General features: G+C 39.9%; 1 protein-coding gene across 5 annotated transcripts; it reads right to left on the bottom strand.

The window, feature by feature from the left end:
- Positions 1-1832: 1832 nt before the first annotated feature.
- tjp3 (tight junction protein 3) lies at positions 1833-25668 on the bottom strand. 5 transcript variants are annotated; one of them, XM_054603266.1, is made up of 30 exons: positions 25467-25668; positions 17246-17302; positions 16576-16700; positions 16343-16445; positions 15933-16233; positions 15738-15841; positions 15419-15608; positions 15158-15233; positions 14680-14777; positions 14481-14577; positions 13728-13910; positions 13014-13120; positions 12326-12410; positions 11526-11612; positions 11108-11206; positions 9039-9127; positions 8847-8919; positions 8669-8742; positions 7679-7742; positions 7421-7577; positions 6974-7082; positions 6657-6876; positions 6361-6566; positions 6140-6235; positions 5934-6013; positions 5022-5232; positions 4786-4886; positions 3160-3717; positions 2412-2470; positions 1833-2308 (listed from the first exon to the last, which is right to left on the bottom strand). In XM_054603266.1, the coding sequence occupies exons 2-30, from the start codon at positions 17291-17293 to the stop codon at positions 2185-2187; spliced, it is 3924 nt and encodes a 1307-aa protein (XP_054459241.1). In that variant the 5' UTR covers positions 17294-17302; positions 25467-25668; the 3' UTR covers positions 1833-2184. The 5 variants fall into 5 exon arrangements, with proteins under 5 accessions (XP_054459241.1, XP_054459238.1, XP_054459237.1 ...); XM_054603263.1 differs by lacking the exon at positions 25467-25668 and adding an exon at positions 21763-22063 and having other exon boundaries at positions 7421-7571; XM_054603262.1 differs by lacking the exon at positions 25467-25668 and adding an exon at positions 21763-22062.
- Between the last annotated feature and the right edge of the window lie 86 nt (positions 25669-25754).

Raw genomic sequence — 25754 nt, 5'->3', positions numbered from 1 at the left:
GGACCTAGGAGAAGAGATGTTTAATCTTAATGGGACTATCATGGATAAAGAAAGATTAAATAAAAAATAATAACAGCTCAAAAAGGTAAAAAAGCAGAATTTAATTAAAAAAATTGGGACCTGTTCAGACATTTACAGCTAATACAGTCCTGTGATATTCACAGATGTTTTTAAAAGAAAAAAACATTAATTGCTATGAATTCAGTGACATGTAAACAGTAAGTGTTCAGCAGTGGTTACGTTTAGGTCTCTCATCCGTTGAGTGGACTAACAAAAAAAGACTGCAAAATCAATTTAAACTCTATTGGAACATGTACTGGCTTTGAAGTGATGAGTGCCACATTAAACTGGTGTTTATATACATTTGTCTCCTCTGACCACCAGAGGAGCGATGCAATCTAAAAGCATGCAATAAAATAATAATTATATTAGTGACAGTAAGGAAGTGTGAATGTAGACAGGTTTCAGATTAACTCGGATGAGAGGCCTCAGGGCAATGATGAGTGGTGGTCCCCTTCTCACAATCCCTCCGCAACCCCCAATGTGAGTTTGTGATAATTTGATTACATGCACATTTAAGAATCTGCCTCATGTTAGCTTAACATCAACTGATACATTAACTAGAGGTTTGAAAAGAAAGGAGTCCTGCACAAAATACGTTAAATATGCAGGGGCAAACTTACATTTCTGTTAGTTATATATATATATATATATATATAAAATACATTTTTGCATTATTTAATTGTGTTTAGGTTGCAAAATTGAATCTATTTTTATTTAATAATTTTCACTTATCTTATTAATCAATGTATTTTCAGCTCGCCAGTCATCTTTGAGGCACTTTGAACTTCACTATCCTGTATGGAAGCTGCTACAAATACAGTTTGATTGATTGATTGATTGATTGATTGATTGATTGATTAGTGGTATATGTTTAACAAATACATGTGCACGGTGATTTCCTTTCCTGTTACATGAGGAGGGGAAAATTCTGCCAAGATGGACATGGCCATCTGAAGAAATATTTACAAATCAGACACTGTAATAAAAGGGAAAGTTCACTTCCATCAAGAAAAAAGGAGAAATGTTCTGGAGTATTTGAGCCGATGGTTAAAAGTATTAAAGTTATGCCTCCTTTGGGACAAAACTACAGCACCCAATTGGGTAAGTTTGCATTAATAGTACTAGTTAATTGTTAGTTTAAAAACTGGCATTTCAACCTGTAACTTCTTTTTAATCCAAGATGTTGAAAAGAGCCTCAAACTCCTCAACTAAATATGTGGAGGGAACAAATGATGGAACTTGTTGGGCAGAAATATATGATTATTATATGGGACAGATGGAGTGGTGCACATATCTAATGGTTTTGTTCAGTATATCTGTACTGAAGCCCAACACATTACAGTAAACAAATAACTGCCTTTTTATATAAATGTCTGTTTGGTTACCTGTCTGTCTTTTTGGTGTTGGATATTCTTTGTATAAAATTCAATGAAACTTTAAATTATAACAAAACAAAAACAAATGTGCAATTGATTAAATAAACCTCAAAATATTTGCAAAAAAAATATAAAATGGAGGTCTGACTTCTTTATCCAGCCTTGGAGGAGAGTTTAACAGTCAGGTAAATTCTGTGTTTCATCGTCCAATCACTGTTTTCCCTAAGAATACCAGGTATTCTTGCATCAACAGCCAATATCAGTGATTATCAATAATCAGGGTTGTATTTAATCATGTTAATCCTGGCAAATATGTAAATGCACAAAAAAAAAAATTTGTGCCATTTTGTACGATTGAACAAAAACCCATGCACTTTTAAAATCAGTAAAACAGTTTAATGTAGAAAAAAGGTTAAAGCGGCATCCAAACATTTCATAAATTTTCTAAGAAAAGACTCATTTGTTGTGATTTTCTAATAAAACTAGAATTTGTTTTAATGTCACAAACAGTAGCAGTAACAAACGGTAAGGCTGATTTGTTGGACATGGTGTTATTTAAATACAAAATAAGAGGCACTTGAGAAACTTTTGTTAGATGTTAAAACTTTTTGCTAACTTTTATCTCCCACATCTGAACAAGTCCTCTCATGAAAATGTTTTTAAATGATCCAAGACAGTTTCTTGAAGGATTCAAATAGTCTCCATGTCCCCGTCAGATCAGTGAACCACATCTTTAATCCTCGATTTAAAGTTCTGTTGCTGGACCCCATTCGATGTCATCCACCTCCTCCTCCTCCTCTTCCTCCGAGCTGTCGCTGCCTCGGATCTGTGTGCGTCTGAACTGGACCGCCTGGTGATGATGTGCTAGCCTGTATATAAAGAGGAGGACAGATGAGGGTCAGCATTAGCACATTAGCCTCAGTGTGGATTTACTGTGACGGACAAAGACATAAAGACATAAAGAAGACTTACACGATGAACTGAGGGCCCTTCTTCTTCTCAGGTTGTTCCTGAGACTCTGCAGAGCGAGCCTAGAAGAGAGACACAAGACGGGTTTTAAACAAGAGACATTTTGGTTTCTTATGAAATTATCCAATGAATCATTGTTTTAAACTAAATAATCCCATGCAATACAAAACTTAATTTTCACTGGTGTTGCATCTTTACAGTACAGACACCCTTTTTCCTCAGTTGATTATTTACATCGTGACAATATTCTTTCGTATTACCATTTTGCTGAAATTGTATGTTTAATTATTCAAATGAAGCATTATCTTATTTAATAGGTGGCTAATTTGCATACATTTCCAGAACAGAAATCTGAACACTGGTTAACGCCAGCTTTGTTCTTTATTGTCATTTTTTCTCAAATAATTTATTAATTGATTGGTGCATAACATATGATTTTGATAAATAGTCATCACAGTTTCCTCATAGTGCAAGTTGTCATATTTAAATTGCCTGTTTTGTGCAGCCAAAAATGCAAAACCCAAAGGTATTAAATTTACCATCATAGAAGATTAAACACAAAAAAACAGCAAATACTAAAACCAGCTAATGTTTGGCTTTTTTGCTTTAAAAAAAGACTTGAAAATTGTGTATTATGTCAATTTACTAACTAATCGATTAAACTACTTAAATGTTTCAGTACATTTGGTTTAAGATAAATAGACTAAAATCCATAAAAACACAGGTATAGTCCTTTAAATAAGAGCATTACCTGTTGTAGTTTCTCCTCGATAACAGACAGACTTGCATGTTGTTGGCTCTCGCGATGCACCTCAGCGTACGCAGGCTCGGTCTCAGAGTACCGGGCCGTGGGGTCGGGGGCTATAAAATCTGGTGGTCCTTCTGATGGAGTCGTGGGTCCGACCACATCGAGGGCACTGAAATCTGAGTCTGTGAAACTGCGTTGTGAGGGCTCTTCCTCCTCGGCGCTGTGAGATGGGCTGTAGCTCGGCTGGCGTGGTAGTCTGGGCTCAGGTACGTGCATCAGTGGTGGGACCTCTCTGAGCGAGAGTGAGTCGTCGTCGTCGTCGCTGTCCACGGGGGGGCTGTGGTGACTGGAGGCGGGCTCAGACGACCGGGCTAAAGCAGATCCGGCCACCCTGGAGCCTCTGGGGAGATCTGCAGCGTTCTGGCCGGGGAAGGCCTCCTCCAGGTCCTCGTTGTCGGTGTAGACCTCTCCGTCGGTGTCCTCCAGGTCACTGGCAGCACTCAGGTAGTCCGACTGGGTTTGGTCCAGAGCATCCAGGTCCTGTTCTCCACCAGTCTCCAACTGGACAGAAAAAACTGTTTTGTCAGTAGTTTGCCACTGGTGCTAGTTATTTTTAAATCAAGGTAAACTAAATAAAAGTCTCTTTTTAGTATGAAATACATTTTGAAAAACCGTTTATATCTGCATTAAACCCCCAATGAGATAATAAAGATTTATTGTAGTTTAGAACATCTCTCACAAAAGACATAGTAACCCAGTTTCAGGTGAATTTTAAGTGCGTACATTTAAGTATCTCATCATCCTTTTAGGGTTATGAAATTTCACAATCATAGTAGCTAATCATATACTTAACTATTTAAAAAATAAAAAGCATTAGTACATGCAAGGTTGTAAATCTATTTCTTGAAGGTTGACCTTTACGAATATTTTTCATAAGACTGTAGCAACGTACTTGACTTGAGGGGAGAGTTTGGATGTTTTTAAGTGTGGTTGTATGGGGTTCTTATCTATAGATGGCCCCCAGTTTAGAGAAACAGACGGGAGAACCAGCACCAGTGCAGAGCAATGTACTGCTGTGGCAAAACATATTATAGCCATGTAAATAATCAATATCAGTTAAGTGTACGCTATATTGAGCATATTTTCGCTGCTTTTTCTTGCTGACGGGGAACCGTGGCTGTTGTTTCCATCCCCATTGAAAAAAACTATTTTACCGCTGCATCAATTGGTTAGTTTATTTGTGTTTCTGAGTGACTTACTACTTACTTACTTACTAACAACTAACCATTTGAGTCAGCAGTAGACCAGCAACTCCCGTTATGTTGTGAGGTAAAATTACAGTTTTGTTCAATCAAGTCTGGTGGCTTTGAAGAGAGCATAGATAATGGCTTCAGTGGCTAAAATAGGTTTTGATGACGTCCCTGCTTTAGTACTACGCCAGCTCTCCTGTCTGTTTCTCTAAACTATGGACCGCCATCTACTGTAGGTGATACACTTACTATAGATAAGTACCTTAAAGAACCAGACTTTAAAACACCCAAACCATCCCTTTAAAACAAAAAGGATCAGGTTTAAATCGGTGTGTGTTGGGTGTTGCTGTGTGTTATCGGGCGTTGATGTGTGTCGTACCTTCACTTCAGACACCCAGACAGGTTTGGACTGTTGGTGGCGGATCTTATCCTTCAGACTGTCGTACCAAACATTGGAGCTGGGCTGCAGGTCGATACGTGCTGGGGGGAGAAAAATACAGTGTAAAGTGACAAGTATACACGTTGTACACTGGCACCAGATAAATAAACAAATAAAGTCTATTGATATTCAATGATTACATACGACAGGAATAGACTTTTCTCATGTTTCGTTACCTGAGAAAAGGTGGCTGCAGTGCTTCCTGAGCTTCAGGGCCTGCGTGTAAAGCCGTCTGGAGCTCTTGTTGGAGTTTGGGCTGTACCTCTGCCTCAAGGCCTTGACGTCCTTGCGGCTGTGCGGGTCCAGGAACAGAACCATTGGGTGGTACTGGATGTAGTTCAGCCTTTCCACTGCAGTGGGAGTGATGTCCAGAAGAGGGTGCTTGTCCTGGGAAAAGAGAGAGAGGAGCAAAAACAGGGTAAAGCAAGGACGCAAACAAAACCAGATGCATGTTGTTGTTAAACATTGACAAATTATCTACATTTAATCATTTTCATCAGATGGATTAAATGCTCGGAGAACAGACACACAAGAAGGTATTGCTGAGGAGGAAACATACCCTGATATTTGTGTTTAATGGCTAAATTAGTATAGACTCCACCTTCATTATTAGTATTCTATTATAATATTTATTTCCTAATAGTTTTTTTAATTAACAATATTAGTATTATTATGTTCCTATTTATTTTATTTGTAACGTTGGTGTGCCTTGTTAAATGTCTTTGTGAATGAGTGATTGTATGGAGATGCACATTTTTTATGTTTGTAAACGAAGTGTCTCTTTTGATTATTATTGAACATAAAACAAAAAAAAAAAAACATATTTAGATAACATATAGGAATATAGATTCTGCCTTTCATTATTTAACATAGTTTAGTTTATTATTTACTAAAATACTGAATTATTACTATTTTTGTATAATTTTCCTGTTTTAAATAACAAAAAACATTTGTGTGCCTTTTTATATGTCTTTGTGCATAAGTGATGTATGGAACGACACATTTTTTAAATGTTTGTATACCCAATAAAAAAGACACTAAAAAAAACAATCACATTTGTTTCTTCTTCTGGTGATCTGAAGACTCACCTTCTCTGCTATTCTCCTCACAGTGTCCAGTTTAATGACCGTGGAGCCGCCGTCTCCTCCGCCACTGCGAGGAACCATGTCTGACATGACGCAGAAAAACAATGTTTATGATGTGGACATCAGATCAGGAGAACTACAGAATTACAAAAAAACGGTATAGGAAAGCAGTTTCTTATGTTGGGACTGGTGAAAAAGAAGAAACCAACCTGCCACTTCGTATTCATCAGGCTTCTCTCTGGCCAGCTTCTCCATGGCGATGTCGTTAAGAGGACCCAGAATGACGATGGGTCGTTTGAAATTAGCTGGAGACACAGACAATTCAGGGATCTGATGAAACATGCTCCACTCCTTGGGACATTTTTCTGCAAAACATCATCTGTGTGTTTGTGTGTGAATCTGTGTGTGAGGGGTTAAAAACCACACCAACCTTCTCTGAGCAGGACCCTCTCGTAGGCCGGGAACTTGCCCTGAATGGTGAGCTGCATCAGGTCGTCCCGAGACCGTCGGACGTTCTTCTCGTTCTTTTTGTTCCCTCTGAGCCCCCGTAGTTTCCAGAACTCAGCTCTCGGCCCGGTCACCTGCTTCTCTCCGCTCACCCGTTGCGCCTGCTCTATGCTGGCCAAAGTCTCCGCCCTGCAGGAGATAATGACAGACGTAAGAACTGAATCACAGCTCCTGATTGAGCTATAAATCCAGATCTTTTTTTCCCATCTCTCCCCCTACCTGCTCTGGTTGGGGATGGTGCCTTTATCCATCTCGTGCAGGTCGTTCCCCATGCGGCTGGCCAACCAGTTGCCCAACTTCCCGCGGTGCATCGTGTCCACCACCCTGAACACCTCCCCTCTGGTGAAGCTCAGACCGATGGGGCCCTCTGCCTCGTGGTCAAAGTGGGTGCGAATGTAGAAGTTGTCGGCCAGGTTGGACTTGATGATCTTCTTATAAACTTGAGGAGAGGGAGGATTAAGATCGGTTCATCCAGTCACTGATCGACAGGAGCTTTACCCATGATTATCATCTGAGAGGTTTAGTGATAAACTTACTGTCCATCTTGTTCTGAGTGCAGATTTCAACCTGCTTTCCTTTCTTGATGTTCAGGAGGAAGTTGGCTGCCTCTTCTCGTGTGAAATGACCAAAATCTACTTTATTTACCTGAAAAAAGGAGACACAAGTTTAAGGAGGGAGACTTTTAAATTCCCCCAAAACTAATAAGACATCTTTATCCGTAACATCCCTTCTTGTTTGTTTCCTTTTTTTACGTTTTCTTTTTTTTCTCCCAACCTTTTGTGTCTGACAACCTGCACTGCTCAGTCCTGGTTCTAGTTCTGCAGCACTGAACAAAATAAAATGTGCTCCATCATGGTGATCTTTAATATCAGCTGACATGCCAAAATAAGGGCTTTAATCTTGAGTTTCAGTTTCTAGAATTTGAAATACATATTAGACTCTTCATTAAACTAATACTGAATAACTGTAAAGTGAAATCTCACCTGCATGATCTGGTCTCCCTCTTTCATCCCCTCTATGTACGCCGGGCTGTTCGGCTGAACTCCTCCTACAAATATGCCGACATCGTTGCCGCCCACAAGCCTCAGACCCACGCTGCCCTCCTTCACAAACGACACCGTATGAACGTCTGAGCTGTAGCTGAGAGGGAGGGGATACAATTAGAAATGCGTTAATTTCTGTTGAGATGAATTAACCAGCTCAAAGATGAAGATGCATGTGAATAAATGAGCATTTCTCACCCTGGATTAGGCGCTGGGTAAGAGTCTGGAGGTAGGGAGTAGATTGGCTCCTCTACAGGCTTTGCTAGAAGAAAAATGGAAATGATGAGACTCCCTGCTGGTGCTACTAATGTAGATTTTCTTTATTGTCCATTAATCTGAGTATTTAGACTATAAAATGTAAAAAAAAGCACAATTCATCACAGCTCAGAGTGAAAAATTGTTAAACGAGCTAATGTTTGACAGCTTTTACTTCATTAAGTATAAAAATACAATTAAAGCTGGGGTTGGAAGTATACTTTTAGAGTCATTGGGCAAAAAATCTATAATAACCTTTCAGCATATTGTCAATCAAGTGGTCTGGGAGAAAACTACACTTCTACGCCTTCTCTCGTCTCTCTTTTAGAAAAAAACAGGAGACTTTGGCCAATCAAAGGTTCAACATCTGTCCCTTCATAGTAAGCCTGTTTCAACGGAGGAATAACTTGCAGGAAAAGTTGCTATTATAGCATCGGCAACAAGACAAACTTATCAAAAAGAGAGTCTGACAATATCAGCAAAGCGTTTCAAAGATGAAGAGATAAGGATGCTGACAGTTTAACGTCTGCCAAACGCAGTCAAAGACTAGCAGAAGGCTAACCTATTAGCAACATTTTCTCTCCATCTTTTTGGTAGTTTTTGCCTTCTGTGTGAACTCAGGGCTGCTTCACCAATATTTTAGCGCGCTAGAGGGTGATGTTATGAAAAAGGATGCTGAAACCTCTGCATGTGCCAGTGTGCTCCTCTGGTGGGAGGAGCTTAGGAGAGCTGGAGGAGAAGAGCTGTATTTCTTAAATTCTGGCAGGTTTTTTCCAGGTTTTTTCCAGAAAACTGCCTACCTTTCATGCTAAAAGGGATTTTTGCCCTATGACGCCAAGAATAAACTGCCTACCCCAGCTTTAATCAATATAAAACTCAAAAGATATCTTCCTGTCAATCAGGTTGTAGCAGTATTTCTATCTTGAGCCTTACAGTATGCTGGCGGGTTGCTCTTCATTGAAATGCCAGACTTCAGGGTGTCCATTCCATTAGCAGCACGAGGAACTCTGTGAGGTGGAGAAAACATCACCTGTGATATTTGTGTAATAACACATTTCAGTGGCATATGAGGAGCTTTTATGTCACGTGTTAGGTTTCGATGAAGCAGTACCTGCGGCGGTTGTCGTCCCGCTCAGAGCTCCCGGACCTCCTGAGATGTGACAGCTGGTCTGACCCTGAGGAATCTGAACAACAGAGACTTTGGTCAGGAAAAAAATGACAGCCTTTCTGCTCTAAAACGTAAGATGACAACAACAAAGAGGAGGAGAGGATGAGTGTTTTTGATGCAGAGGAGTAAACTGACCGTCAGGAGGAGGTGTGGTGGGTGACGGGACGCGGCGAGAAGGCTCCTGCTTCACGGCAACTTTAGTGGATTTGATGTCAGGCAGGACTCTGATTGTAAGACAAATACATGGAATCAACTACAATACATCATTTAACCTTTTTTTTGTCATCGTGTGATACACAACAAGAAACAAAACAGTGTGTTAACTGTCAAAAGTGAGATTGTTAATTCAAATATCTCATCAAAACTGACACGTTTTTGTACATGAGCAGTTGAACTGAGACGTTATGTTATGTAATCCTTGCAGGAAGTCGCGTCATGTGTATCGGTTGTGTGTTTTACAATGAGACAATACTAGTGTTTGTGTGAAGCAGATAAACCGGTCGGACATCCTGTTTCATTTCACACATCTCCACAGTGAAGCGCTTATTCATATTTCTTTTTTTCAACTGTGCGCTCTGCACCAAATACTACTGCACATGTTAACTGGTGAATGCATTGTTTACTAGAATTTTTTTATGAAGTTATTGCTTTTAACAATCAACTGTTCTAAAGAACTCTGTATTTACATAATCTTGAATAGTTACATTTATCTCCACAGTGTAAAAGAAAAGTTCTGGCTCTAAACATTATCATTCTGCTATAGGGGGAAAAATACACGCTCCGGCTTGTTTGTACTTCTTTAAACCGATCACAATAGTCTTGGGCGGAACTAAGGATGCAGCGACAGTTGCTGCAAAATAGAGATAAAGGTAACAGAGGGGGAGGAGAGAGCTGGCTGAAACAGGCGGCCAATGGCAGTTTACATCCGGTGAGTGAGACTAGCATTTATATAACACTAATTACAAGCTTCTACAGTGTGTATTTCATTTATTTTTGTATTGTATAAGGATGAAAGATTTTAGAAAAAGGATTAAGGACTATTTGAACACTGACTTGCACATGTCCTGTTACCAAACATCACTACTAATTCATTGGTTGATGCATTTTGCGGTCTGTTTACTGTCTCTTAAATGTAAAAAGTTAATGTTGTTTACCTTTTTGGCTTTTTAATTTTTTAGTCTTTTTTTTTAGTGCTTTCATGTGCGAAACGTTTATGCTGCCATCTTGGCGAGGACTCCCTTTGGCAAAGAGATTTTAAATCTCGATGAGACTATCCTGGATGAATTTTGTTTTCTTTTTAGCTTGTTCAGAGTTTTCCAGGATAATTTGTGTCAGTCTTGCCTGATGTCACTGTACAGTGACAGAAATTGAATGACCAACTGGGAAATAATATTCAGTTGACTATGAACAAACATTTAGCAAACTGTAGGCGTAATATGTGATCTGCTTCCGACGGTACACCTGCTCAGGTTTCTATCAAAAGCCTGCTGGTTTACTGTCAACAGTTAATGTTAAATTTAGGCCCTCCGGAGGTCAAGTTTATGAAAACGGGATGACTTTTCAAAATGTAGCATCAGGCCTCATGCATTCTCTAAATTGTTCTAATTAGCATAGGTAACGCCCAATAAATACTAAATAATGGCTTGTTTTGTGCAAATACTCCGGCACAATGTGTCGTATTTGAGAGATGTCACCAAAAATAAGGTTGCAAGAAGAAGAATAACTTCAGGAGTGGAATTAAGATTCTGTTAAATTAAATTTCACTAAATTGACTGTCAGCAGTGGCGTTAAATTTTAAAATCAAAGCATTGGTAATTACTCTAAATTATACTCATAATAATCGGAATGTGATTATGTTGATACATTTTTTTTTAAATGGACCTCAAATTTAAATTTTATGGTGAACGTGCTGTCAACTGGTAAAATGTTCTCTTACCTGAGAGAAGAGTAAAAATGAGAAAACATTGGTGAATCCCAGACATCAATAGGGCGTGAAAAAATAAGATCAAATCTGAACAAAAGTCAGCTGTAATTTATTCCTAAATCGGTTCCAGCATGAGGCCTGTTGTGTTTCTAAGCACGAGAGACTCAACTATTGGGTGGTTGAATAATAGTCGCTTGTTTGTTGAAAAAAGTTTTGCCAACAGACACCTGTTGTAGAGAGTCTTCTTCTGACAAATAAAGACATTACAGGTGTCTCTCACCTGTATCTGTTGCTAGCTGTGTTGGACTTCATGCTGTCTGTAGATTCCCTGCGAGGTGCAGATTCGTAACTGGCTTCTGATTCAGAATCTGAAGGAGCTGCAAAGATCAATAAATGAAACATTAAAACTATTTCATACATCAGCAGAACATTTTGGTTGGCTATTCACGGCCGGTAGCCAAAAAAATAACCATTATAAAGAACATATTTAAAGCTGATTAACACCAATTTGATTTGTGCTACATTTAAGCCTCTGAACATCAAGTTTTTTGCTTCTGTCACATTTTACTGTCTGTGTCCTTGATTTTACTCAAACTCAAACAATAACACACAGATGCTCCCTCCTCGACAGTTACCTCCCCTTACTGATATGAACACACTTCAACCCGAAACCTAAAGTACACACACACACACACACTTTCTGTGGCGGATTGCTGGCGGTGACGCTGGGGGCGCTCCATCGTGGCGACTCCGCCTGAGGCAGCAGGGCAACATCTGGCAGGACTCTGGAAGAGAAGAGAAGAGAGGGAGGCGGGAGTGAGGGAGGAGGAAGACAACAAATCTGAGTTACGTTTGGAGACGGGGGGACCTGTGGCTGATATGATTATTATTGATGAGAGGAGGAGACTGAAATGTTGAATATTCACCTTAGTGTCTCGTGGGGGGGGGGAAGCTCTCTCTTTGATGGTTAACTGCTTTGTAACTGATCAAAATTACCCGTCAAGAAGAATTTGTAGTATTTTACTGATCTACTACTATGAATTTGTATTACATGCTGAGTAAAACATGCAGATTTGTAATCGGGGAACTATTCTACAGATGTTTGCTTGGAATATTGTTGCTTCATTGATAAGAGTCTTCTGTTTAATCAGCATTTATCCACATACAGGAGAGCGACATGTTCAGTGTGTAAGTCACTTTTATTCAAATCGGATAACAAAAATGTCAACACAAAACACTTGGTACACAGCCAAAAACACAAGTCAAGCGAAAATCAAAAGGCTATAAATGAGACTTCAGGCACAAAATTAGCAAATCAATCAAAATCACAAGACAGAAAAGGTTTAATAAAATAATTAAAAAGGTAAATACATGATTAGCTAATGTTTAATAAAGGGACAGACGTGCACAGTCTGCTCAGTGTCCCAGTCCGTGAGATCTTGTTGGGTTTTGGGGGGGGGGGGGGGAGGAGTGGGTGAGGGTGGACCTTCATCTGTACCTGTATCTGCTGAGGGAGTCCTGACTGTACGTGGTGCTCTGCCTCTGAGGAGGCGCCAGGCTCACTTCAGATTCGGAATCAGAGTCTGAAAACGAGGAGAACATAAAATATAGCATTTATTTATTAGCAGAAAATTATGGAATTTTTTTATCTGACAATAAGTAGCTTTAACGGCACAATAAAGTTTGTATATGTAGTGTTTTGGAACTATAAAATATATATATATCATCTAAATTGTTGTTATAAATGCAAGTTTAGAGAATGAATTCATACCCGTAGAAATCAATGTACATCAACACTTTGTTAATTTTACCAGCTGTTCATATAACTTAATATATAATTATTCAATGCTCACTAATTTCCATTGTGAACACAAGAAAAAAACTCGTCTTAACTTAAACTTTAAAGATGTCAAAGAACTGACAGCCTTTTAAAGGGACATATGATGTTTATTGTCAGGTTCTCACCTCTCATGTTTGCTGTGTGTTTAGCTTTATTTGACTGTTGATGTGTTTTCAGCAGCAAATATTCAAAGCAAATATTGTCAAAGAGGCGTCAGACAAGTCCGGGAATGTATTGCGTAACATAAAAAACGGAAGTTGGATATTGTGTGTGTGTGTGTGTGTGTGTGTGTGTGTGTGTGTGTGTGTGTGTGTGTGTGTGTGTGTGTGTGTGTGTGTGTGCTGACCTGGGGGATGGACTCTGACAGGAGAGTTGACCCTCCTAAGTGTCTCTTGGCGAACATCGATGGGGGACGCTCTTAGTCCACCTCCATAGGCCAGATCCGGAAGAACTCTGGTGGGGGGGAGGAGTGACAGTTAGCAAATGTCTGATGGAAAAAGACGGTTTTTTTTTAATGGTGTTTATCAGCATTGTGATTACTAAGGTTCTCTAATTAAAGCTTCGAGTTGATTGGAACGATATGAAAATGTCAATATTAACCTGGCCAAATAAATTGTGATTAATGATATCCCGATAATCATTCAAATATGCTTAAAACTCTGATAAAAGGAACTAAAACATACAGCAATCACTTTACCTTACATTTTATTAAAAAACTAATATATTTTTTTTTTTTTTAGTGAACTTAATTTTTTGTAAAATACAAACAAACAATCTTAAATAAGGCAGTCATAAATCATAAGGATGAAAATAAATAGCAAAATTGTGAGTCAGTTTTTTTTTACGTGATAATTCCTCTTTTGTTAAAATCAGGCTCTGTTGTTTTTTTTTTTATTCTCTTCCATGACAGCGTGCTCGACAGCTTTTCTGCGACTATCCCTTCAACTGAAATTCACCATGATCAATTTATATAAGAGTGTTTTATTCTATTTTTTTTAATGGCTATCCACGTTAAAATCCCGAGTCGTCTCATCCCTGGAGTTGCATCCAGCGTCCTTACTTGTATCTGCTGTCTGGGCGGGGGCTCCGTCTGCGCGGCACAGGGGAAGTGCTGCGGTCCGAGTCCGAGTCCGACACCGGCCTGCGAGGACGCGATGCAGAGGAGGAGGCGCGAGAGGTGTTCAAGTTGGGGGGTTGAGGAGAGGACAGAGTGTTGGGGAGGATGGCCATACCAGACAGAGATCTGGAGGACGAGGAAAGTCAGAAATTAATTTCTTAAAAGCTACTTACATTACATTACATTACAGTCATTTAGCAGACGCTTTTATCCAAAGCGACTTACAATCAGTAGTATATTACATATCATTCACCCATTCACACACTGATGACAGGCTACCATGCAAGGTGCCACCATCAGACTCTAACTAACATTCATCATCCAGTCCACACCGATGGCAAGCCTTCAGGAGCAACTTGGGGTTAAGTGTCTTGCCCAAGGACTTGACATTTCTTTTGTTTACGTGCAATTGAGCAATCTGTATATCGTTGTTGTCGGTTAAACATGAATAGAATAAACGTTTTTTTACTTTCTAAGTTGCAAGGTGATAAAATAATACCTCTGGTCGAAAGAATCGTAAAAAAAAATACCTATTGATTCTAATATAAATATGATTTTATTGGATGTTTGGGACTACTTGTATATCAAATCTGACAACATGATATATTTTTATCTGAAATTTAAACATTTAGCATATAAGTGAGAAAAAGTTTGATGAACATTTTTTCAATTCCACAGTAATGAGGTTGAACTGACTTGTATTTGCTGGAGTGATCCCTCATGTCCGGACTCGCTCTCCTGACTATAGGAGGAGGAGGAGAAGCACTGCGGTCCGACTCAGAATCGGACGGGGCTGAAGAAAAAATAATCAACAGTAACAAAAGGTCATTATTGTCTTTTTCATTGTGCAAGATTCTAATTCCATCTGTTGGTTGTAACTCTCGGCGGTACTGACCTCTGCGAGGGGCGTAGGTTTTTACGGGAGGCCGAGTCAAGGTGGAGCGCAACGGTGATGAATCCCGAGACTTAGATGGAGGAGGTTCAGCTCTTGTTCTGTATAAAAAAACAAACCAAAAACACAATGATGCAGAAAAATATAGAGCCTTTATCCTTAAAATAAATATTTCACCCACAAAATGACCATTTGAATATCAATTACTCATCACGATTAACTTTGAATTCTTGAGGATTAAAAATATTTATCATATCAACATTTATCTATTTTTTATATGTACATACATACATTTGTTTTATTATTTTTCTTCTGTCTCTTGACATAATGTTTGTTTTTATAGAAAAGTAGCATGGTAATAACATGTTTTGATATCTTGGAAAATGATGTTTTACAATAAAAACTGAACTACTATAAGATTTGAACGACTACCACTACTTTATGTTGATTACTTCTGGTTTTGGGGTGGATGGGTGTGTACCTGCGTGTTCGTTTCTCTCTGGTAGGCTGGCGGGACGTTCTGTGGGTGGGGCTGTCTTCGTCGATGTCGGAAATGTCTGATGGGAAACATAAAAACAAAGTCAATTGACGGGACAAGAGATTCTGCAAAGACGGACTCCTTCATCAATGAGTTTCCTCTCATTCATGTCGTTGTCTTTCCTCTTTCACACTGTGGCTCAGAGCTGCTTTTACTCCACCATTCAATACACTCCCTCCCTCCCTTTCCATCTCCATCCCTCACCCTCCAGTTCAGAGCTGCTGCCGTGGCGTCGGTCGTCCTCGCTGTTGGGGGCGCTGTCCTCCACCTCGGGGATGCTCACCAGGAACTTGCGGTCGTCCCTGAGGACCGTCATGGTCAGTTTGCCCCTGCTCTTCTCCACCAGGTGCTTGGTCTCCAGCAGGGACAGATTCTCCGTCGTCATGCCATTGATCTGGTTGGAGGAGACGAATCATTTAACATGAATATAAAAAAACCTGACTTTTACAAATCTTTTTAGCAAGAGTTGTCGTGCATAAACATCGTCGTTTTTAAGATTAATCATCCAAATCTTAATTCCCACCTTGAGGATGAGGTCTCCCTCCTGCAGCGTTCCTTCCTTCGCGGCCAGGCCCGTTTCTGTCATGTGCTTGATGAAGATCTGACTGCCCAGCTTCAATCCATACTCTGCAGAAAGAGGAGGACAACAAGAGTCAGACATCAGCACTCTCCATGTGAGAACGCCAGGACAAGCACACTAAAGTTCCCGAATTCTCACCATCTGTGATTTTCTTCTTGAGCAGTGTAGTCCTGATGGGTTTCTCCACAACGTCCTGCCGTGGCAGCCTCTTGTACCCCGTCGACATCAGCGGCAGCGCGTTGCCGTGCCCGTTGCCGTGCCCGTTGCGGTCCGGCGAGGCGCTGCGGGCGCGGTACCGGTTTCCCTCTCGGTTGTCGCTGCCGTCGGAGTAGCGTCTCGTTCGTCTCGGAGGGTCCGGGTCCAGCAGGTTGGAGTGGGAGACGGCCCGAGTCGGTCTGGTGGTCGCTGGGATCTGGATCTTGCGAGGGCGCTTCACCGTCTGCAGGGAGAAGGATGGAGAAGGATGGAGAAGGATGGAGATTTAAAGATCACGAACCGTCGGTGATGCATGCGTCGGTTTTTTTGGTTGGTGCTTCCTCTGTACTCACTATGTTTGTAGTCTTGCCACATGACTTAAGAACCTGAATGGTGTAGGTGGAGTAGACGTTGTCCATAGACTCGCCATTGACCATGACGATTTGATCTTTGGTGCTGCAAAGCACAAGCAAAAGCACATTTGATTCTGGTTCTCATCCAGAAATGAAAGTGTGTGTTTTTGATGTTAACAGTCAAGTTTTGAAAAGTTCCCGCAGTCACGTCAGAACCACGGCGCTCTACTTACAACAGTCGTCCCATGGCCGGTCCGTTTGGCAGCACATCTGACACCACCACGGCTGTATCCCCGTTGTCTGGGTGAGGCTTGTCCTTGCCTCCCGAAATGGCAAAGCCGAACCCAAATTTGGGATCCTGCCATCACGAGAAACAAAAGATTTCCAAAAAAGGCTTTTAGACGGGCAGTAAATAAAAGCAAGTACGTGACAGAGTAACACAAACGCAGAGAAAGTAAGTGGGTAGAGCACGAGCATGTGCAGCGAGACAGAGGGAGGAAGAGCACATTCCAGCGGCGCTCAGTCTCCGGCAGGACGGCGGAGAGGTGGCAGGTGGTGCTGTGTCGGGTGCAGCAGGGTGTGTCACTCTGAATTCCTGCTGGAGTCTGTTCCGTGAAACTGAGAGGTCTGAAGCTCAGTCCAGCTCAACCTTCCCCCCCCCGCAGGCACTTTTTTTTTTTACTAATAATGAAGGTGATCTCTACATCCAGCATCGACTTTCACTTGTGTGTTTGTGCAGCCACTCAGAGCAGAACAAACACAGATAAGCCGTCTGCATTTCAAATTGAATCTAGTTGTCAATATGAATGTCACGTTTTACATGTGGAGTATGAAAACATATCACCTTCTCATCTAAAACGGACAGCATTTGATTTTTTTTTTTTAAGAAAAACAACCACTTACTTTGTTCAGTGTTATTGTATGTTGCTCCCATATTAGTAGCTCCTCCATACCTGGTTTCTGGAAAGAAACAACAACAATGATGAGATTAAAAATATGCCTTAGCAAAGGAAAACTTATCTTTGACAATATCACGAATAATGAACCCTAATACATAAAGCAGGTCCTTACAGGGAGGACAGTTGAGCCAAACAGGTAAAGTGTGGGTGTGCGACTCAACCTGATCTCGGCATGCTCACACCTGTCTCAATCCTGCCTGACCGGTATGGAGGAGGGGCTACCTGTGTGTGTGCATGTGCGTGCGTGTGCGTGGGTGTGTGTGTGTGTGTGTGTGCGCTTGTCCCTGCGGTAATGACAACATACAACAGCCGGGGCTTGTTCAGTATTTGTACAAACATTTGAACATTGTGTAGAGACAAGTGGGGCAACAACCAATGGTTATTTTCATTATTGATTTATTATCTTGATTAATCAATGAATCGTTTAACTGATAATGTGTCAATAAAAAAGGAAAAAACAGCGGTTATAATTTACCAGAGAGAAATGTGACTTGTTTTGTCCGACTAACAGTCAAAACACCCAAAATATTCAGCTTTCTTTTCATAGATGACAAAGAAAAGCATCAAATCCTGCCATGTGAGACGCTGGAGAAAATAGTTGCAAAGTAAATGTTCTGTTGATTGATTAATATATAAATCGCAGCAGCTCTAGTGACAAAATATTTTCTCTCTCAGTGACAGAAACATTGAGCCTGTGCTAAACAGCACATTTCTACGTTTGACTGTCTGTAAACAGTCGGATCACTGGTGGCTGAAATAGTAGAGACGTAGTAAACAGACAGTCAAGTTCTCAGTTCTACACTTCATGGTTTTCTAAACCATCAGGTCAATTCTGTGAAGACACTGTCGTCATCAAGAGTATTGGAAACTGTATCTCCAGGAGCAATAAGGAAACTGGACTTGGCCTGTCATGATAAATGTTATCGAGTTATCATACCATATATGGACATGACCTCAATTATCTTTACGTAATTGACTTGATGTACAATAAATATGGACATGACCTCGACTATTTTTGAGCAGGGATTTCCCTGCCATTCTAAGACTTGGACATTGCACACTTTTGTTAACAGAGCGTGAGAGTCCATTTTATTTATTTTTTTCCTTATCGTGTTTCATTTATTTCGAATATTTTGATATTGTTCTCACATCCCAATTCCAATGTCTTAATACCTTTAAGATTGAATGAGTCTGTTACTTTATTAAAAGGGTGTAGTTGCGTTATTTTGCTATTTAAGTAGAATAAAACGGTCTTAAAATGAGAATATAATTTATTGCAATTATTTTTGGGAAAATATATTATATAGCAGTTATCATGAGAGGCCTGAACCGGACTTTGTGTTTAATCTCAGGCTTCTAAATGTCTGTGTGTTCTTCATATTTTCATCTCACATGAAAGTGCATATTGCTTGGAATATTTCCAGAGAAAATATGTCACAACTGCATTCCACAGTTACAAAAACACTCCTCTTTACTCCGTCATCTGTCTTCAGCAAATATCTTCATTCCATGTCCCAAAAAATATCCATTCTGTTTTGTCGACACACAAACCACGAAGCAAACGCACCAAAACCACAGATTTCTTACTCGCTGTGCTAACATTACAACATGCTTCTCGTGTTTATCATTTTTCACATTCTTTGTTTTTGCAAAGACAAACTCAAACCAAGCGAGCTGGCCATGGACTACACATCTAAGTAACAGCGAGAACGGGTAAAGCCAGCTGCTCTAGTCACCGACACAGAGACGTGCTTTTGTCGTCAAGTAATAAAAGCAGTTTGGAATTTGTCCCAACAGAGTGGAATATGAGGTCACGTAACCAGTACAAGGCAGTCACATGTCTTAACACTGGAAGTGCAACATAGATGACATTTATAACTCATTGAAACACAAACAAAAGCCAGGTATCCAATCTCTTGACACACCCAAACACATCGCCCAAAATAACAAATATGATGAATACGATATGATTTCACTGATCCTGCAAACATACTTTCTTTTAAATTGGGTCAGTCTAGGTTCAACAAAAAACACTAATCAGTGTCTCAAACTCGCTGGTGACAGGTGAGCAGTGTGTGACCTGTGAACAGTGGGCCATTTGTTTGAACAAGTTAATCATAAACCTGAGGGTAAAAAAAAATAAAACACAGCAACTGACTTGATCGCTCAAATAAAAGTCTGCCTGTGGATTTTCTTAATCTTAACTCACACTGAAACCTGGAGGGTTTATTGTTCAATACTGTAGTTTCACTGCAGGCCGTAAAAGACAGCAAAGCAAGAAACTGTGGACTAGGCAATTCTTCACAATCACAGGTGGCACAAAATGTACATTTTAAATAAAGCCTAAATATTGTGTTGCTGCAGGGATGTGCTGGACTACACATCATATTCTACAGACGTAAGAAAACATCTTTGTTTGATACAGATCCCTGCAAAAATCACACCATAATGGTTTTTTAAATATATATATAATATGATTCTCTCTCATATCGCAGTTTCAATATCAGTCAAAATAATCGTAATGAGAAAAACTAAATCAGTCAATTTTAGTCAATGGAAGATAAAATAAGTCAAGCAGCAGCTCGTTCACACAGTTTTTTAAACAACGGATCAGTAGATAAACCATCATCTGAAGATTTAATAACTGAATCAAGTGATGAGTAAACAAAACAACTGAGAAAACTACAGAGGTGATCTTTGTCTAAATCCTGTTTCATTTACTGTTGCATTCAATACTCATATTGTTAATATGCAAATACATGCAAATACAATTCATGCTATAAATCCTCAGACGAACAAATCCAGCTTTTTGAACAAAAATATAAAATATAAAAATATTTATATCAGTTACAAGAGTGGAGTTTCAATTAATCACACAGTCAAAAACTAAGTCCTCAAGATGTAAAAATCTGTTTTTTTCAAATTTTGCCAAAAAAGAACCTTTAGAAGGGAATTTGTAGTAATAATCTATGTCTATTTTAGGTACTTTCAGGCAGCGGTTTACTGTAAGGCCGTTAACGCTTTGTGCTCCTCCTCCACTTACCACTTGGTCTTTGAACCTTACTTCCATTTCCCACTGGGATCTCTAAGCTGAACAAATAACACCTGTGGCCTCTGGAGCTCAGTGAACAGCCAGCTCTTTATATTCCATATGGTAACTCCGAAAACAAAACAATCACAGATCCCCCCCCTCCGAGAGTTATCCAACACCGGGATGGTGGCTGCTGTCCAGAAGAAACCTGACCTCCTCCTGCTGTAATGATCTGTAATATGACCAGCTGTGGGCTTTCTCTCTCGGCAGAGGAGAGAGACAAGAAATATCTAGGAGAAACCTCACCTGGAGCGCTCCTCCCCCACCCGACCTTTGCCCACTCTCGGTCAGAGCCCTGTAATAAACCTAAAGGTGGAGCTGCACTGCCTCCTTATGAAACCCCCACTCATAAATATCAGAGAAGAGGAGGAGAGAGTCCAGAGTGATCAATATTAGTCAATTCCAGATGTTAAAAGCATGACAATGGAAATGCAAAAGGTGCACACAAAGAAATACGAGCAAGAAGCAAATTTCATCCGTTATCAACCCACTGAAACGCAATAATTGTCTGTTTTCAAGTCAGAAAAAGTCAGTTTTTCCTCTGATACTGCTTATTCAAACCTTCACCTGAACTTATACTGAATTTTGCAACGCAAAACTCTTCATATCTTATGCAAAACATTATGCATCGGTTCATTGTATTTCAACATGCCCTATTTGGAGAGCTGCAAACACATTTCTTTTAAAAATATCGTCATTGCGATGTCGACTAGGCTTTCACAAACGACTGCTTTATTGAACTTTTTTGTTAGTTGGAAGAGAGCATCAGCAGAAGCACCTTTCATTTTTTTTTATCTTTAGTTCTTTTTCTATTTCTTAATTTTGTGCAATTAAAAAAATGTTGTAAATATTTTCCTTTTTCAACAACCAATATGTCTTATTTTAGCAGTTTATCGAGTCCAACAGAAAGGCACAACTGTACACTTTAATATAAAAATATACTTTAGGATCTTAACTAAAATTAAAAGATCTTTGGGCTTGACCAATGCTGGGTCAGAAAACATACATTTGTAATGATGCATCAAGTTTCAAAATTGCAATATGCAAGGAGGCACAATATTTGCTAAAGGTAAAACGTGTGTCAAAATACTATTTTAAATGAAATACTGTGGTGCTGCCAGATGTCATATTCTAAAGATTTAAGAAAACATCTTTGTTTGTTACAGCTCCCAGCAAAAATCACACCAAACTTATTTAAATATGTTTTTCAATGAGAATAAATATTTGAAAATGATCATTTCCTCTAATGTCGCAAATGGCAATTGCAATATCAGTCAAAAATATTGGCAACGTTTTCTCTAAATCATTCAGCCCCAAACAACACAGACATTACGTGTTTGAATGCAGCTCGTTTTTATCCCTCCACTTACAGGCACCACCAGCAGTGGAGGTGGTGTTGGAGCCTCCGGAGGCAGAGAGCCAAAGTGCTTCAGTAATTTCATTCGCTGCGTCAGATTCATGATGCTGAGGATTTCTTCTTCTGCTGCTAAAAAATAAAAATCCCTTCTGACCACCTCGGTCACTTAACTCTGACCATATAGTCTGTCTCTCATCCACAAAGGCTCACTGATGCACGTCTGAAAGTCCACACAGACACTAATAATCCAAAAGAAGAAGCCACAGCTCCTTGAAAGTACTCAACTTAAAATCTAGAAAATGCAAAAAACAAGTCACACATTGACATTCCTCTGCGTCCAATGATGTGACTCCTCAGTTATTCCCCTTTTCTGACGGGTTCATAAAGTCAAACAGGTCCACTTGCTCCCACAGTCAGAGGTATGTGAGTGTCTTGGTTAACTTGTAGTCTTTCCCACAAGCCAACAGCAGCATCACCAGCAGGTCCCGGGCTGTTGGCTGAGTTTCAGTCTGCTGGGTGCCATGGTTACGTCGGGGGAATGAGAGCACCGGGCCGTTAATAATTGACGGGGTGTTTGCTGCTCTACGGCTCTGCTTGTCCCGAGTAAAGTTTCCTGGGTTTCCCGCTGTGTATTCAGGATCAGGAAATGACACCGTGGCAACACCACAGCTCTGATGGCATCTCTGCTTCGCGGTTAATATTCACGCACACATGCCCCAAAGCATGGGTGTGCTGAAATCTTTATTTTTTTCCCCCCGTTTGACTCTGACTGTCACGGCCCTCCCTAGAGAAGAGTCACGGTGACTCGTACCCGGCTTGTTTACCTGGAGAAACAGTTAAGCACTCGAAGGATCTTCAGAAAGGGATAACAATATCAAACGGCTGATCAAATCCTGAATAAGAGAAGTCTAAGTGTGTAAATTATGTAATTTAGTGACAGTTTGACAACAATTGGTAGATTAAAAACTTGGGCTCAGTCAGGTGGAACAGCTGGTCTCTGATCAGTCGGAGAGGCAGTGTTGAATTATTAATATGTCTGAAGAAAACAGAGAACGGCAGTCAACCACTACCGATACTAAAGCAAACACTTAGCGTGAAGGTGTGCCCCTCTAGTCGGTAAATAATCACTCATTCCTGAGTCATTCCAGCAGTAGAGCCACCGTTCTGTGTCGCTTTCATTACAAGCTAAAGCCACTCCTTTTTATTTAAAGTTCATTTAAAAAGAGTCAACGTTTCGATCACAAGGAGCTTCCTCAAGACATATAAAGTGAGAGATTTAACATCCATGTTGGATGCGTGTCCATGATCGAACAGGAAAGAGACAACTTCTAAAGATCAACTAGAGCTGCATCGATACCTCTTTAACTATTAAATGAATCAGCAACTAATCGGTTTGAGTCATTTAACAGGGAAATAAAGCCAAAAATATCTGATTACAGCTTCTTAAATGTGAATATTTTCTGGTTTATTGACTCCTCTGTGACAGTAAACTAAATATCTTTGAGTTGTGGGTGAAACTAGATAGTTGAGGACGTCATATTGGGCTTTGGGTGAAACACTGATGGATATTTTTCAGCATTTTATAGACCTAACAAATCGATCAACTGAGAATAAATCAGTGGAGTAATCAACAAAATGAATAATTGTTAACTAGCAGCCCCTCAACTATCAGAACAAACAACATCCATAGGTTGATACACATTCAAAATCCTTTTTGAAACTACTAAAAAACAACAATTTATCCAAGTTAATGGCAGTTGGCCAACCTGTTGTTACCAACATGCAAACTCCCAAATCTGAACTCCAGAGTACCTTGTTCCACATAAACCAAATGAAAACAGGAGGCCAACTTTCACGATGCGACTTAACTTGAATTATTTAACTATGCATCAAGCGAACAAGCAACTCTAATACATATTTATGAACGATCCTGACATAAAAGACTTGAGTCGGCTTCAACTATCAGCTTAATGAGGAATAGCAAAGCTTCCCCCTTGAATTAAGGACAGAGATTTGAAAGACAAATACTCTGGAGCTTTACGGAGCCCACAGAGCTGCTTTAATCACACAGCCGGTCAGAGCGTTGTAGCCTCCTCTCACAGAGGAGTTACTCATTGGCATGTAATGTCAACAGTGTTTAAGTACTGCAAACACACACTTCATAGCTACCTGGACTCGAATACAGATGACTTCACTTGAGTTATGTGGAGTTAGACACATACACGAACAGACTACAGAAAACTCAGAGATGCATTTTGAATTATTCTTTAAAAATCAATACAAAAAACGTCTTAATTAATGAATTACACTTAAAAAGAGGCAGAGAACAATTGCAAAAAGTACTTTGTATTTGATGTTGTTCAAGATTAAACCAACTGGATGGTGAAATGAAATACAATAACAAGTCTATTGTGTGTAACGTAAAGCTTCCAGCAGGACCTCAGTCTGTTAGGTGGCGAATGCTTGTTAAAGAAGAATATAAATGAATGATCTGACTTGTTTTTTATGACATATAAAATAATAATAATCAAATGGATATGATGATTTTATACCCTAAGATGATTAAATGAATTAAAAGTTGGCGTTTTTGCCAGTGTTTACAACAAGATATCCATCCTTTTAGTGTCATTTAGAAAGACTATTTTACAGCAATATTAGATTTCTTTTACATGGCAACAATTTCTCAATCGATAATAAATGGGCCGAGACCACAATAGAGAATTTTATCCACATCTCCAGCAGAAACCCACAGCATTCTTCAAGTAAAGAAAGATTGGACTCGAGACAACATCTGGGTCTCAAATCTTGAAAACACCGCTTATGTAAAACGGGAACTTTCCACAACAAGCACGCAATCAGTCCAAAAGGCATTTGGTCTTCATCCTTAATCAAACAAACACATCAGTAAAACACACCGATTGGAATCAAAAGGAGCGGAAGAGGCAGATGTTTGGGGAATGCAAAAAGTCGAAACTGTTGTGAAACTCTCGGGCAGGCAGGTAGAAACTTGCATGTGTGGCAGAACCAGAAAGGTGAGGATGAGGAAAGTGGGGCTTACAGCTGACAGCCACCAACCCACCAACACAAACACACACACGCATGAAAAAGCCTTTAATTCTGTTAAGCACAGACCAGAACGTGTTATTTAACAAACCTCACAGCATGGTCACAACCACAGATGACATTTTGACCCATACTTCTCTCATGATGATGAAGGAATAATGAATGAAGCTATCAAGCCTTTAGTCGTGTAAATATCCAGTTTATGACAATTAAAAATGCATATTATTTAGCATTAAGTCACTCTTCCTTTGTTTTAATCTCATCTTTTACATTTTTATTATTAGTATGCCTTCCTCTTACATATTCTGTTGCTATAAGCATATTTTCTAGTTAGTTGCTTTTATTCATTTGATGGCTTGGTTTCTACCTTACAGCATTTACACTTCTTTTCATTTATCATTTATCAAACAAACACATCAGTAAAACACACCGATTGGAATCAAAAGGAGCGGAAGAGGTTTCATTTATCAAACAATAAATGAAACAGCTGCCTCTTTATTGTAAATCAATTCGAGCTACACCCCCTGTATGAAAGGTGCTTTATCAATAAAGTTGTACATAAGCTCTGTTCCTGTTCTTTCTCTTGAACTTCCACTTCCCCATTTCAGACTGATGGTGCAGGCTGACAGCCCTAACAAGGAAGCATTGACGTACCTGTCCACCTGTACACTTCTGTTTGTAGATCACACTGTTTGTCCTTCCAGGTTGTTTTAATAAACTCTGTAAATGTTTCTTTGAAGGTTCCCTCCCTGGTTCTCCTCTGACTGCTGCAGTAGTGTTGGAACACTTCACCTCCTGGATCTTCCTGGTCGCAGGTGAGGGCTGGAGGAGGGGCCTGCACGGCGCCCGACGCACAGGTGAGTTTCACGACGTCATCACGCGAGTGTAGCGTCACAGAACGGAAGTTGGTCCTCCTCATAAATACATCCTCCACCCAAAGCT

The sequence above is a fragment of the Anoplopoma fimbria genome, chromosome 8 (genome assembly GCF_027596085.1).
Source record: "Anoplopoma fimbria isolate UVic2021 breed Golden Eagle Sablefish chromosome 8, Afim_UVic_2022, whole genome shotgun sequence".
NCBI classification, from domain to species: domain Eukaryota; kingdom Metazoa; phylum Chordata; class Actinopteri; order Perciformes; family Anoplopomatidae; genus Anoplopoma; species Anoplopoma fimbria.
The sequence above is the reverse complement of the archived record's forward strand: the minus strand, read 5'-3'. Positions and strand labels throughout refer to the sequence as shown.